Source organism: Manis javanica, chromosome 2, assembly GCF_040802235.1.
Source record: "Manis javanica isolate MJ-LG chromosome 2, MJ_LKY, whole genome shotgun sequence".
In the NCBI taxonomy this organism is placed as follows: domain Eukaryota; kingdom Metazoa; phylum Chordata; class Mammalia; order Pholidota; family Manidae; genus Manis; species Manis javanica.
The window spans coordinates 192,844,687-192,860,007 of NC_133157.1; the positions used below are offsets into that span (position 1 = coordinate 192,844,687).

The window sequence follows — 15,321 nt, forward strand, 5'->3', positions numbered from 1 at the left end:
AACTTCCTTTTCCATTTTTACTGATAACTGACAAATAGATTATGTATCCCTTAATAGGACAAGAAAATTGTTCTAAGTATAAATGAAGATTTAGAAGTTTGTTAAACTTGAGCATGAAAATTCACTTTAAACATTATAAAAACTTCAAGAAATATATCATTGGGAGGAAACAATTTATGTAAGAGTGTTTATGTTGACTTAACAGGAAAACTTTGGGGCTGTTTCTGTAAAGATAGTTGAACAGAGATTATTGAAAGAAAATTTAAGATTCTTTAAAATTGTTTCTGTTATAAACACCATTGATTTTTTTCTCAGGTAAATGTAGTAACCACAATGTTTTTCATGTGAAACCTTCATAAGAATGTATATCAATGATATCTTAATAAAAAAAAAACTGGTACAGGGAGGAAAGGGGCAGTTTTCTGTAATTCCAAAAGCATATGAACAGTTTTTTTTGTATTGCTTGAGTTATTTATAATAAGATCAATATTCAATATTATAAATATGATCAGTATTTTTAAACATAATATCCTACAAAAATATACAATCAGTTAATATAATGTCCTACAACAAACCAAAAACAAGTATGATAAGCTCAAGATTAAGGGTTAAATAATAACTGAATATTATATTTAGAGTCTCAAAAAGAACATTTTTCTAAGAAAACAATTTTATGATTAAAATTACTGGAAAACTAAAAGTGTTCCATGAAAATTGCTTTGCCCATTCTAACCCAATGTTTTAACCTTAGTATCTTCAAGAGGAATGTCTTGTAAATATTTTTCAGTCTTTTACTCTTAGCTCTATAACAAAATATAGTAACTAACTTAGGACTTAATGTTGTCAAAGTATTTATGTCAAGTCTCCCATTTTCCAAGATTCCTCATTAAAAGTGGCAATTGCATTTTTTAGCTTTAGTTATTTACCCAGAGTTAAATTGGAAAATATGAGACTGATATTTTTGTGTCCTTTTTAAATTCAAATGAAAGATACATGTAGTAGTGTGTGCATATGTTAAATGTTCAGATCAACAGAAAAACTAACTTTGAGATAATTGTAGATTCATATGCAGTTACAAGAACTAATACAGAAATATTCCTATATCTTTCACCCATGTTTTCCCAATGGTAACATGTATGACTATCACATGCTGGCACAACCAGGAAATTGACATTGATACAATCTACCAACCTTATTCAGATTTTACCAGTTAGTTCTACATGCTTTCATTTGTGTGTATGTGCGTATATATATATATATATATATATATATATATATATATGCATAATTGTACACAATTTTATCATATGTGTAGGCTCATCTGGCCACCATGGAACAGTTCTATCACACAGATCCCTCATGCTACCCTTTTATAGCCACAGCCACCTCCCTCTCTCCTGCACTCCCTTATGCCTGGCGAAGTCCGTATCTCTACAATCTTGTGATTTCAACAATGTTACATAAATGGAAGCAGACCTTATAGAATCTTACCAGCATTGCCTATTGAGATTGGCTTTTTTAACTTAGCATAATTTTTTTGAGGTTCCTCCAAGTTGTTCATTTTGATTGCTGAGTATTAAATCATATGGATGTGCCACAGTTTGTAACCACTTACTCACTGAAAGACACGAGTTGTTTCCAGTTTTTGGCTCTTATAAATAAAGTTGCTATGAAAACTTACCTACAGGATTTTGTGTTACATAAATTTCATATTTCCGGGTTAATTGCCCAACAGTGCAATTATGGGGTCATATGGTAAATACTATGTATAGTTTTGTAAGGAACTACCATACTCTTTTCCAAAGTGGGTGTATCATTTTATATTCCACCAGTAATGTATGAGTGATCAGTTTCTGCACAAACTTGGCAGCATTGGCATTATCAGTATTTTTTATTTTAGCCATTCTGATAGGGTATGTACTGATGGTCATTTTGGTGTTAATTTTGTACATGTTTTGTTAGTTCTGTAAGTCAGTATTTCATTTTCTTTGAAGCAATTGTAAACAGTCTTGCATTGTTAGTTTTGGTTTCCACATACTTGCTTTTGTATATGGACATATGATTGTTGTTTTTTTTCTTTTGGTATCATTAATCTACAATTATATGAGGAACATTATATTTACTAGGCTCTCCCCTTCACCAAGTCCCCCCCACAAACCCCATTACAGTCACTGTCCATCAGCGTGGTAAGATGCTGTAGAGTCACTACTTGTCTTCTCTGTGTTGCACATCCCTCCCCGTGCCTCCCCCAACATCATACATGCTAATCGTAATTCTCCCATACTTTCCCCCCTATCCTCCCCAGTCCCTTTCCCTTTGGTAATTGTTAGTCCATTCTTGGGTTCTGTGATTCTGCTGCTGTTTTGTTCCTTCAGTTTTTTTCTTTGTTCTTATACTCCACATTTGAGTGAAATCATTTAATACTTCTCTTTTTCCACCTGTGTTATTTCACTGAGCATAATACCCTTTAGCTCCATCCATGTTGTTGTAAATGGTAGGATTTGTTTTCTTCTTATGAATGAATAATACTCCATTGTGTATATGTACCACATCTTCTTTATCCATTCATCTACTGATGGACACTTAGGTTGCTTCCATTTCTTGGCTATTGTAAATAGTGCTGCAATAAACATAGGAGTGTATTTGTCTTTTTCAAACTGGGCTGCTGCATTCTTAGGGTAAATTCCTAGAAGTGGAATTCCTGGATCAAATGGTATTTCTATTTTGAGCTTTTTGAGGAACCTCTATATTGCTTTCCACAATGGTTGAACTAATTTACATTCCCACTAGCAGTGTAGGAGGGTTCGCCTTTCTCCACAACCTTGCCAACATTTGTTGTTGTTTGTCTTTTGGATGGTGGTGATCCTTACTGTTGTGAGGTGATATCTCATTGTGATTTTAATTTTCATCTCTCTTATGACTAGAGATGTGGAGCATCTTTCATGTGTCTGTTGGCCATCTGAATTTCTTCTTTGGAGAACTGTTTGTTCAGCTCCTCTGCCCATTTTTTAATTGAATTATTCACTTTTTGTTTGTTGAGGTGCATGAGCTCTTTATATATTTTGGATGTCAACCCTTTACTGGATCTGTCATTTATGAATATATTCTCCCATACTGTAGGATGCCTTTTTGTTCTATTGATGGTGTCTTTTGCTGTACAGAAGCCTTTTAGCTTAATGTAGTCCCACTTGTTCATTTTTGCTTTTGTTTCCCTTGCCTGGGGAGATATGTTCATGAAGAAGTCACTCATGTTTATATCCAAGAGATTTTTGCCTATGTTTTTTTCTAAGAGTTTTATGGTTTTATGATTCACATTCAGGTCTTTGATCCATTTTGAATTTACTTTTGTGTATGGGGTTAGACAATGATCCAGTTTCATTCTCTTACATGTAGCTGTCCAGTTTTGCCAACACCAGCTGTTGAAGAGCCTGTCATTTCCCGATAGTATGTCCATGGCTCCTTTATCATATATTAATTGACCATATATGTTTGGGTTATTATCTGGAGTCTCTATTCTGTTCCACTGGTCTGTGGGTCTGTTCTTGTGCCAGTACCAAATTGTCTTGATTACTATGACTTTGTAGTAGAGCTTGAAATTGGGGAGCGAGATCCCCCCAACTTTATTCTTCCTTCTCAGGATTGCTTTGGCTATTTGGAGTCTTTGGTGGTTCCATATGAATTTTTTAACTATATTTGTTCCAGTTCGTTGAAGAATGCTGTTGGTAATTTGTTAGGAATTGTATTGAATCTGTAGATTGCTTTGGGCAGGATGGCCATTTTGATGATATTAATTCTTCCTAGCCAAGAGCATGGGATGAGTTTCCATTTGTTAGTGTTCTCTTTAATTTCTTTTAAGATTGTCTTATAGTTTTCAGGGTATAGGTCTTTCACTTTCTTGGTTAGGTATTTTATTCTTTTTGATGCAATTGTAAATGGAATTGTTTTCCTGATTTCTCTTTATGTTAGTTCATTGTTAGTGTATAGGAAAGCCACAGATTTCTATGTATTAATTTTGTATCCTGTAACTGCTGAATTCCGATATTAGTTCTGGTAGTTTTGGAGTGGAGTCTTTAGGGTTTTTTATGTACAATATCATGTCATCTGCAAATAGTGACAGTTTGACTTCTTCTTTACCAATCTGGAATCCTTGTATTTCTTTGTTTTTTCTAATTGCCGTGGCTAGGGCCTCCAGTACTATGTTGAATAACATATGATTGTTTTTTATCTGTTGATCTTATGTCCTGCAACCTTGCTGAACTGCGTGAATTTTTACAAAGTAGATGCACTCATGTAAGTGCTACTCAAATCCAGATAAAGCCATTAGCTCCTCAAAAGCCTTCCTTGTGCCTTCTCCTTGTCATTAGATTATTCACTCCTCACCCTATATAACCGCTATTTAGACTTCTATCACCATTAAGTTTTCTTGTTTTTAATCTTCACATCAATAAATAATACAGCATGTATTCTTTCACATCTAGTTTTGTTTACTCTATAGTGTGAGATTCCTGTAGTTCATTCTTTTCCATTGCTTTACTGTATTCTGTGGTGTGAATATACCACAATTTATCCATCTTATTGATGAGCTTTTGCATCTTTTCCAGTTTGGAGCTCTTAAGAATAAAGCTACTCTGAACATTCTTGTATATGTCTTTTGGCACTTACCTTTACTATCTCTGTGGGCAGTGGGGTTTATAGTTTTAAATCCCACAAGGTTAATAGGTAACAGTGAGGGATCAGAAACAGGAGATATCATTTTCACTACTGGACCTATGATCTATAAATTTTTTTAGAGCACATCTTACTTTTGTCATTTGATTAGCATTCAGCATTAGACAAGTATTTCCTGAGTCTGTATCAGTCACTGTCCTGCTCAGACACCTCTTCATATTGCTAGTTCAGTTTTCAAGGGCCTATATGTTATTGCTCCAGAAGATTTTTAGTTTTTTGAAAGCTGAGATTGCATCTCATGTTTCTTTGCCTTCCCACTGATTAGCTCTGTAGCTTGAACAGAATGCCTGCTCAATAAATGTTTGTTCCTTGAGTGACAGAGGGTACACTCTGAATTAATGAGGTACTGCTGTGGCTCCAGCTGAGTGCTGCACAGATGACCGAGTTCACTTTGGCCTCATTATCGCAGCTCTATAGGTACAGCCTGTGCTGATTCACGTAGCTCTCCTTAATGTCCTGAAGAATCCTGAATACCTGAGGCTCATTTATGTCATGTCACATGAGTGTACCAGGGTGAAATGGGAATCATTGTAGCCATCGCTATGTTAAATCATTTCATCTATATTTATTTTGGAAATTAGATAATCACAAATGAGACCGAGAATGAGTCTGTTTACAGAGGAAATAATTGGCCAGGGGAGTCAAAGATTCGTATTCAAAGAGTTCAAGCAGCGTCTCCACCTCTGAGTGGCAGCTTTGACATTCAAGCTTCTGGACGTATTCTCAAAGGTATCTGAGAAAGTTCCTAACATTGGTATATGTATATATCAGTTGGATAGTGCTGATTTAGGCCACCATAATAAACATTTTGGAGTATTTCTATTATTATTTCTCTAAGTAATTTATATAGTTGAGATTACATCAGTAATGTTAAGCTCAATTATCCAGAACAAATTATGTTTTCATATTTTCTTTAGTGCCTCACCAGATATACCAGATTATATTCCCAAAGATTTGTTTCTCTTTTATATCCATGGCTTATAGGTTATCTATAAAGTTAATTGATATTAAAAATAAAAGTATTTAAGCCAAGTCTATAATTTAAGGTATGTTACTCATGTAATTTTTGTTTTCAAGAAATATATAAATTCTTGTTATAAGTAAAATGCAGATTTCATTTGGAGGACAGTTGGTTTACAAGTGATAATATATAATACACAGTTCATGTATACGACGGATGAAGTTAGTTTGTGAATTTTTGACTCCTGCCGTTCGCCATCCCTCTGCGAGTGCAGGCCTCCCAGCTGCTGTGTCAGCTGCAGATTTACAGTTTGCTCTCCGGAGTCTGGAGGAAGTGGGACAAGTCTCAGTTACACGAGAAGGAACCTGTGCTGGATATTCATGGAACATCAAGTGGAGGAGCAAATGTGGAAAGCAGAATCTTCTACAGGTTCCTTATTTGGCTTGGCTTCTGTTTTCTTCTGTGTTACTTGTTTATTTGCACCCTGCCTCATTCCTAAAGGAATTAGAGGCCGTGTAGAATTTTAGAAATGCAAACTGTAAACATCAAAGAAGGAAATTGAGGAGATTGTTCTAAATTAAGTTGATCAGACATTCTCCTTTGTAGAGAAGAGCTGTTGGTACTTCCTTCGTGATTCCTTCCTAGGAAAAATCTGGGAATAAGTGTTAAGAAGACCCTTAACAGGGCCAGGAGGAGGCTAGCCAGAGCCAGTATCAGAACTAAATCAGGCTATAATTTAGGGAGGGCTGAGCATAACTGGCCTCACCATGTATGGTTCTTTTACTACACACTGGAGCTGTATTCTGGGGCCTTGGACACTGCTCTGGTTTTAAAGAGGACCATTTCAAGTTTGTGAGAAACTTGTACCTTAAGTTCTCGTCTAATTACTTTTGCTTAGTTGGAGTGCAGGAGGGGTGGGAGAGTGGTATGAGGCCCAGTGTACGGGAAGGAGAGTAGTATAAGAGAGACTGAAACATTGAACAGATGACACTTCCTAGTAATGATGGCAATGGGAGAAAACAGTCTTTCTCATGCATTGTTGGTGAGAAAGTAAATTAGTATAACCTTTGAGGATAATCGAGTTGTATCTAGACATTGATACCTATGATTTATCAATCTCAGCTATATGGCTTATAGTACTGAGATAATATACAAATATGAAATGATATAGGTACAAAGGTAGTCTCTGCAGCATCAGTTGTAATAGTAAAAACCTAGAAACCTAAATACCTATCAATACGGTTGTTAAAATGACACAACCTTAGCCTGACTACCATGGAATCATGTGTAGATCCATATATATTCACCTGGAAAGATGTCCAGGACATAAGATGGAAAAAGTACAGAAGTCTCCATAGGAAACCATTTGGGGGGGAAAAAAGAGGAGAGGGGGAAGAGGAGATCAAAAAAAGCATATGTGTAGAATTTAATGTATTATACACAGACTGTATGCATGTGCAAAATAGTAACAGTCATAGATGTGGCAGTTATTTTAAGAAAACACATGATCTAAAACTAGAATTCAAAAATTTTGCAACTAAGACAGATCTAGTGTCTGGTCTCCCACTTGGGAGCTTGCTGGGGGGGCTTGGGGAGACACGGCTGCCAATGTCTGTGCACTGACCCCCTGCTCTGTCTCCTGTGCTCGCTCATTATTTCTGCCCCTATCACTTTGGCTCACACAGGGCCCAGCATGGGGACCCCACCTCTTTGTCAGCCCCTGTGCACATCTGAAGGCTGCCACATTGGCTGGGATTTTGGAATGACCAACTTGTACATATTGGTTTAATTAGGTTTCATTGTTAACCACTGGCTGAAAATGTAATTCTGTAAGTGGATGAGTAGTCAGAGGCAAAAAAATACTAAACGGGAAAAGTTTGACCCTCAAGTGGAAAGACAACTAAATTTTTCAATTATTCAACAATCGTAAATCCAAAGCATAGAACATTTTGAAAAATTAAAATTTAGTAAATTCATTTTCCTTAAACATATTTTATTCTAAAAATTCAAGTTAATTTTAGTCATTTAATCCAAATTGTAATTGATGCAATACATGATAATACAATGATCTTAGCATTTTTTTCTTGGGTGGATTATGCTCATTTTTAAAGAAGCACCTTTTTCCAAAAAATGTGACTTAAACAGTTTGAATTTATTTTTTATTTGACTTTTATTCACTTTCAGCCCTGCTTTAATTTAAAAAGAAAAATTTAGTATGGTCATATTTACCATAGTTCTCATAAAATACTTTTATCTAAAAATAGGTGAATGATTCCAACATCTTTGGAGAAAAGGCTAACATGACAGTTATAAAGATAAAGGAAGGTGGCTTATTCAGACAACGCATACTTGGAGACCTACTTCGTACACCCAGCCAAAAGCCACAGGTATTTTTGAAACTTTACTTATGGCATAAATTTAACATAATTTTAAATGTATAACTAGTTTGTAATACATGAAGGACCTGGTAAAACAGGAAGGATGACATCTTATTTTCATGTGAAGATTTGTGTGAACAGTTGATAAACTTAATAATATTATTTCATAACTTTTGGGAAAACTATATTCCTTATGATGAAAGAATAGATTTGAAAGCCCTACTACTACCTATTAGTATTGGATTAATCTTAATTCATAAAGTAATAATTGTTAGTACTTTTATGATGGGGAATTTAAGTGTAAGGCACTTAGGTGACTCTTCCCAAAACAACCTCATTTTCCTTCAAGCACCAGCACCACCAGAGCATAAAATGCACTACTTTTTTTAAAAGTGTGTAGTTTATGCTACTAGCTATCCCACCCCAACTAGAATACAGCAGGTGTATCATCTGTTTGGCTAAATATTGCATTCATGCATCTTGTATTGCTATATTCTAACATTTACAACTGTTCCTGATGTTTGCTGAATGAATGAAGTATCCAAGCAAAAAAAGTATAGACTAATTTTTGTAAGCAAACAAAATTCCATCATTTGTTCTAAATCCTATAGATACTCTACTTGACTGTGCTACCCCTGTTCTCTCTCTTTGTGCTTTTTTATTTGAAGGTTGAAGTCTTTGTCAATGGAATTCCAACTAAATGTTCAGGTGACTGTGGGTTTACCTGGGATCCCATGACTACTCCCCTAATCTGGGCCATGAGCCCTTCTCAAGGTAATTAATTGCCATCTTTTTAAGTTGGAGTAGGGTAGCAGGTAGAAAACAGCTAGCAAGAACGCGCTCTGAAAATGATCTTTTTTTTAATATACAAGTTTGACCAACTAAGGCAGGCAGACATTACTACATAGTGAAAAAAGTGTCAAATCATAAAGCTATGGAAAGAGCATTAATTGCTTATTTTGGAAAAAGAAAACACTTTTGAGGTTGGACCCATCAGACTTCTACTTCTCTAACTTCACCACATTAGAATCAGTTTAAAATTTTGCTCTGACAATGAGGCATTTTTGTTAAACTCTATTAGCTAAGATATTAATAGGAAACTTTCATCATATGAGACCACTTCTTCTAGGTGATTTCGGATCAAAAGCCTAGTAATGAGACAACTGCTGTTTACTAAATGAAAATAATCAAGTATCAGATTTGAGAATGATAGAAAAATTATTGCCAAGAACATACTCTATCTTCATCTAGTATGTTACTCCTTTTAAGAAAAAAATGATTTTGCTTTGTATCTGAACTCCCAAGGACTGAAACAAACAACAGGAGTAAGGATTGTAAGGAATGGCTTTTCTTCAGTCAGAAAGATAAGCTCAGAAATATAATCTCATATTTAATCTTAGTGGCTAAGCACCATATCCCCACATCCTTGCCTAAACTTTATATTATCAGCCTCCTAACTTTGGTCAATCTGATTGAAGAAATTCTGATGAAAGAATTTTCTCACCTTTAGTTTGTCTATCCCCTGATAAGTAATGCATGTGAGCATCTTCTTGTATGTTCCTTGTATGTTTCTTCTTGTATGCTTGTTAACATCTTTTATCTGTTTATCAAATCATCTTTTCTCTATTGACTTTTAACTGTGTATTATATATTGTGTTTTTAGCAATTCTTTGCATATCTTCTGCTAGTTTATCAACTTTTGTCTTACTATCTTGTTCATAGACACAGTTAAATCATTGATTTATTCTAGTTTATTTATCTTTTCCTTTATGGTCTACCATTACCTTTTGTATCTTTTTTAAGAAATATGTCTATAGGGTAGTAAGATATTTTATTATGTTTTCTTCTAAAATGTTAGAGTTTTTGATTCTCAGCTGTATAAAAAATATGTGTGGAATCTGTGTTGTATGTGATGTCATTTAATAAGGGTGGCCATATCATTTATCAGGCAAATATAGACACTTTTAAAAACATTAAGTATAAGATGCAGGGACAGCAGGTATAAACCAGGAATATTCCACGTACTTTAGGATATACATCACCCTAGTAAAGGAATCATATTTTATTTCGAATAGAAAGTGTCCATAACACTTATAGTCCAATTTATCTTAGTCTCATGAGTTTTTTGAAGACAGTTCTGCCATAATCTAAGCTACCATATAGGGATGTCTGTTTAATTTCTTTGTCATAAGAATAATTTTCTTTATCTTACCTCATCCCATGCTTTTAGTCAGATAATTCTTTCTGCTAATCTCTACCAACATAGATTTAAAATATAAAGCAATGTAGGATAATTCAACAGAAAAAAAATACTATTGCTAAATAAATGTCTTTTTTTCCCTGCTTGCTTATATAAAGATAGGTTTATCTTTCTCTGGGAAATATGTGATTTCATAACAATAGATTCTGCGTGTTTTCATCTTAATATTGTTATTTAAATTTCTCACTTTCAGGGTCCTATGAAGAAAGCACAATTCTAACCATATTAGGCTCTGGATTTTTTCCTAGTTCAGCAGTATCAGTCTCTGTTGGACCAGTAGGTTGTTCTCTTCTTTCTGTGGATGGTAAGTCTTTTGTAAAATTATTATTATTGCATCTAATTGCTCTTCTCTAAGAGAAACTGGAATCAAAGAGGAGTATCATCACAACTGTATCCTACATAGTCCCCTATGGGGTCATGAAATTGGCAAATTGCTCTGGATAATTGTCTTACCTTTTTATTCTTCGGCTTTAGTTATGACCACAATCAGTGAAACTAATTATTTCACTGTCACACAGTGTCTTTATCCCCTAACAGTTGACTTTCATCCTTTTTCCCTCATAAAGTGATGACATGAAAGCTTCTCTTCCTTGGTTTGTCTCTGAGACACAAAAATATATAAAATGCCACTCTGATATTCCATGGTCCCCTCTGCTGATGCTTTCACAATGCCACATTAGTCATGCGGTAAGAAGACACAGCCAAATTCTCTGAGTTCTCTAGGCCAACAGATTCTCTATCTATCAACATAGAATTTCAAAATCACTCACATTTTCTACTCTTGAAAGAGTAAGGGCCAAAATTATTTATTTCCCTAATATTTATCTTTCACAATCCTACGTGTTTTCCCGAATTTCAATAGGTTGAAATTACATAAGTAAATCCATCTTCCACATCATTTAAGTTGTTTTAAAGTTAGATCTTCTATGTATTCTTGAGATCTGTGTCAGTGTTATACCTGTATTATAAATGTACATATACTGAAGGGAGAAGGGGATTGAGGGGTATTATGATTGGTACACATGGTATAGGGGGGTTCACGGGGAAGACAGTGTAGCACAGAGAAGGTAAGTAGTGACTCTGTGGCATCTTACTACACTGATGGACAGTGACTTCATTGGGGCATGGGGGGGACTTTATAATATGGGTGAATGTAGTAACCACAATGTTTTTCTTTGTAAGAGTGTTAAATCTTTGTAAGAGTGTATGTCAATGATACCTTAATAAAAAATAAAAAATAAAAATGAACTTAAAAAAATGTGCATGTACTGCTCTAAATGAACTGAAGGATGTTTTCATTTAGCTTTTGATCACCTTTCCTGATGAAACCTTATGTTTTACTGAGTTTCAGGTATAAACAACATATTGGATCAAAAGTTTTAGAATTATCAATATAGATGACTTTACAGATTAGGAATTTTTAAATTATTATTACAGTAACTTTTTCTTTTCACCACAGTAGCAATCAGGGGCAAATTGTATACTTTAGTTTCATTATTATTTTACCTCTCTTTTGGGAGTGTCTGATTTATAACATCAGATAGTTTGCAAGTATTTTTTCCCACATGAGTAGTTTTCCTTAGCTCTGTTTCTTGGGGGTATAAAAAGGAATGCCTATGTTTATATTTGGAAATATAAAATTTGGTAATTTTATCTCACAAAGACATTTGCTTTATCACTTTCTTATTTATCACAAGAAAATGAAATCAAGTGCCAGATTCTGAATGGAAGTGCTGGACATTTCCCAGTTGCAGTGTCCATAGCTGATGTTGGACTAGCCCGGAATATAGAGGGTGAGGTATTCCACTTCACTTATCAGAGCCAGATCTCGCACATCCAGCCTGCTTCTGGAAGTCTAGCAGGTAATAGTTAATTGTTCTAAACAAAGAAAATTGCCTGCATTTCCATCATGTCAATGTACTGTTTCTAGAACAGGGTGAATGGAGAGAAACCCGAAGCTCCCTCATAGAGAACAAAGGAGAGTCCTTTTCAGAAAGCACAGTGGTTAAATGGCTGACTAATTCTTTTGTTTCTTATGAAGAACAAGTCAGGGTGGCTGCTTACATTTACATCGTAGGTTATTGAATTCATATCATCAATTATTACATGTTTCTATAGCAAGCTCATCAATTACGTCAAGATAAGATTTATTAGTTATTATTCTGCTTACCAGCTGCTCCATTTGTTACCACAGTCTCAGTGGAGCTACTTGACCCAGAAAAAGTTCCCAGGAACAAATTGGGGAAGGGAAGGTTGGGCAGAAAATAGAAAGAAAATAACACATTTTTCCTGCCCTGCTTCATTTCCTTTGTGGATTTTTGTTTGCTTGCTTACTTTTGGATTTTGTGCTTTGGTCTTGATCTTTTTGGTATGTTTTTTGTTTTTATTTTACTTTATTTTTATCTTATTAGGATTTTTGCTTTTACTTAGAGGTATTAAAATTTGGGATTTGGTGAAAGCCTTAAGTCATTTACATTGTCTGCCCATGCAATGGTTGAACAAATGGGAACAACATAATTTCTCTTTAGGATGGAGAAGGCACTATGGAAAATACAAATTGTGGCTAGTAATACACCAAAGCAAATGTTGTTTGTAAATCTATGTTATTTCATTAAATCGCTTAGCCCAACTCATTTGTAGTACCAGACTTCAGAGCTCAGGCACAGGTATGTAGTAGCAGTGGTATATATCTCGAGTCTGGTCCTTGATCTTTTTACCAACCTATCTCTTGAATGATTAGACAATTCTTGAATGATGAGTTAGATTATTGCCGAAGTTTCTTTTTGTTGTAGTTGATCTGTTTTTGTTGTTGTTTCTTTATGAAGGTGGTACTCTTCTAACTTTATCTGGATTTGGCTTTAATGAAACTTCAAAGGTATTAATTGGAAATGAAACCTGCAATGTGATTGAAGTGAATTTGAATAAGATAACCTGCAGAACACCTAAAGTAAGACATTTTTTCCCCCTACATCTGAAATCTTATGAATTAAAGAACATCTTAGAGGATTAGGCAAATGACATCTTTTCCCAGGAACTGCAGCATTTCTTCAACATCTTTCTGCTAAGATCCAAATACAAAGCATCTCCATATTCTAGACACTTAACATCATTAAAGAAGACAGAGATGTAAATCAGTATTAAATTATGTGTTTGACTTGAAATAATAGAAGTAGATGTGTAGTAAAATAAAATACAGGGGAAAGGGAATCAGAGAGTTTCACAAAGTTGATATGTTATTGGAGGCTGAAGGATGAATAGGAGTCAACCTGGTCAATCCATAGAAGAAAAAATTCAGTACTAATAAATAGTCTAAAGAAAGTCAGGGAAGCAAATCTAGACATTTTTTGTTTTTAGAAAGGAACCTATGTTGTAGATGTGTTAAAGCTTCAGTTTGTTGACAGTAATCCATGAAGTTGCTCATGGAATATTGCATCTGTAGCACCATTCATTGTTCTTTAATTTTGAAAAACAGTGTTTAAATTTAAACCAGGATTCTGGTTTGCTTACTACATGGAAAAGGATAATTATCCAGTCACTGACATTAAAAAAAAATGAAGCAGTCCAAGTGTGGGTATTATGTAGTTGAAATCTGTAGGAAAAGTAAATTTGAGCACACGTTGGACTGGCTGATGGAAATGAGAATCTGGGGGATGCAGTAAATTAAAAGGGTTCACATTATGTCATTCGGTTAAACACGAGTGTGCATTAAGTAAGCACTACATGCTAGAACAACTGTTTTTCCTATTTGGGAAGTGTATAGGCTCTGCATCAATGAAAGCTCCAAATATTTTTCTTAGGGTTCCAAGTGTTAGTTTGGGATTCTGGCACTAGGTCAACAAAAGATATAATGCGATTAGTCAGCAAAGAAGAATACAAATGAAGGTTGAGTCTATTTCAAGAGCAGTAAGTCAAACTTTTAGAATCTTACACATTATCAGTTACAGAATCACTTGTCCAGAGCATCAGAACTAAATTGTAGAACCTTCAGGAATCCAATCATATAGATGCATTTAAATTGAATACCCATAAAACCACTATATCATATACCTTTACCTAAAAATTTAAACATGTAACTTACATATGACTGCACAACTTTCTGAATATCTTAAAACTGACTCTGATTCATGACTTTGAAATAAAACATCTTTGGAAGTTTTATTATGAATAAATTCTGTTTTTAGCCATTAGATTTCTGCATCTCAACATTTAATATTTTCTAATTGTCTTGTTTTTTCCTCTTATTTTAGAGAATTGAGGGCACAGTTGATATTTCAGTTATTACCAATGGATATCAAGCTATCACAAAGGATGCTTATAGTTATAATTGTTTACAGACTCCAGTTATAACTGATTTTAGTCCAAAAGTACGGACAGTATTAGGTAATAAATTCTTCAATAAAATCAGTTATTTGACTTATGTGTGTGTGTGTGTGTATGGAAAGAGAGAGAGAAAAAAAAAACTATTTCTAGTTTGTTTATGTAATATGCAGATTTCATAGTAGATTGTAAGTTGAATCTTTTTATAACATTTTTTTCTTTTAATAATAGGAGAAGTTAATTTAACAATTAAGGGTTACAACTTTGGAAATGAGCTCACACAAAATGTGGAAGTATATGTTGGAGGAAAACCCTGCCAGATCCTTCATTGGAACTTCACAGGCATTAGATGCCTTTTGCCCAAGTTGTCTCCTGGAAAACATGGTATCTATGTAGAAGTCAGAAACTGGGGTTTTGCATCAACAAGGTATAGTATGACCATAAACTTAATGGAGTCATAGAATACCTGGAGCTAATAGTTTTGGAATAGGAAAATAAATAGTGATTAATTTTATACTATTTCTATTGCTTTTTTTATTTTTCTGCATCTCCTTCAGCAAGCAGTTCTGAGAATATCTCATAAAGTGCAATATGCTTAGTGTTGAGACTGATACCATTCAGATTAGGTTGTGAGATTCCCTGTGGAACTAAGTTTATGAATATGTCTCATGATTTTT

At 34.5% G+C, this 15,321-nt stretch overlaps 1 protein-coding gene across 2 annotated transcripts in view; it reads left to right on the plus strand.

The window, feature by feature from the left end:
- Positions 1–15,321, plus strand: part of PKHD1L1 (PKHD1 like 1) — a 135,959-nt gene that overhangs the window by 44,190 nt on the left and 76,448 nt on the right. For both annotated transcript variants that reach the window (XR_012128360.1, XM_073229966.1), the window contains exons 24-32: positions 5,310–5,457; positions 5,964–6,118; positions 7,954–8,076; positions 8,736–8,841; positions 10,521–10,631; positions 12,025–12,189; positions 13,153–13,274; positions 14,575–14,707; positions 14,876–15,071. Coding sequence is in view for 1 of the 2 variants with exons in the window: in XM_073229966.1 (XP_073086067.1) it covers positions 5,310–5,457; positions 5,964–6,118; positions 7,954–8,076; positions 8,736–8,841; positions 10,521–10,631; positions 12,025–12,189; positions 13,153–13,274; positions 14,575–14,707; positions 14,876–15,071 (1,259 nt within the window). In the remaining variant the exon portion in view is untranslated. The remainder of the gene's footprint in view (positions 1–5,309; positions 5,458–5,963; positions 6,119–7,953; positions 8,077–8,735; positions 8,842–10,520; positions 10,632–12,024; positions 12,190–13,152; positions 13,275–14,574; positions 14,708–14,875; positions 15,072–15,321) is intronic.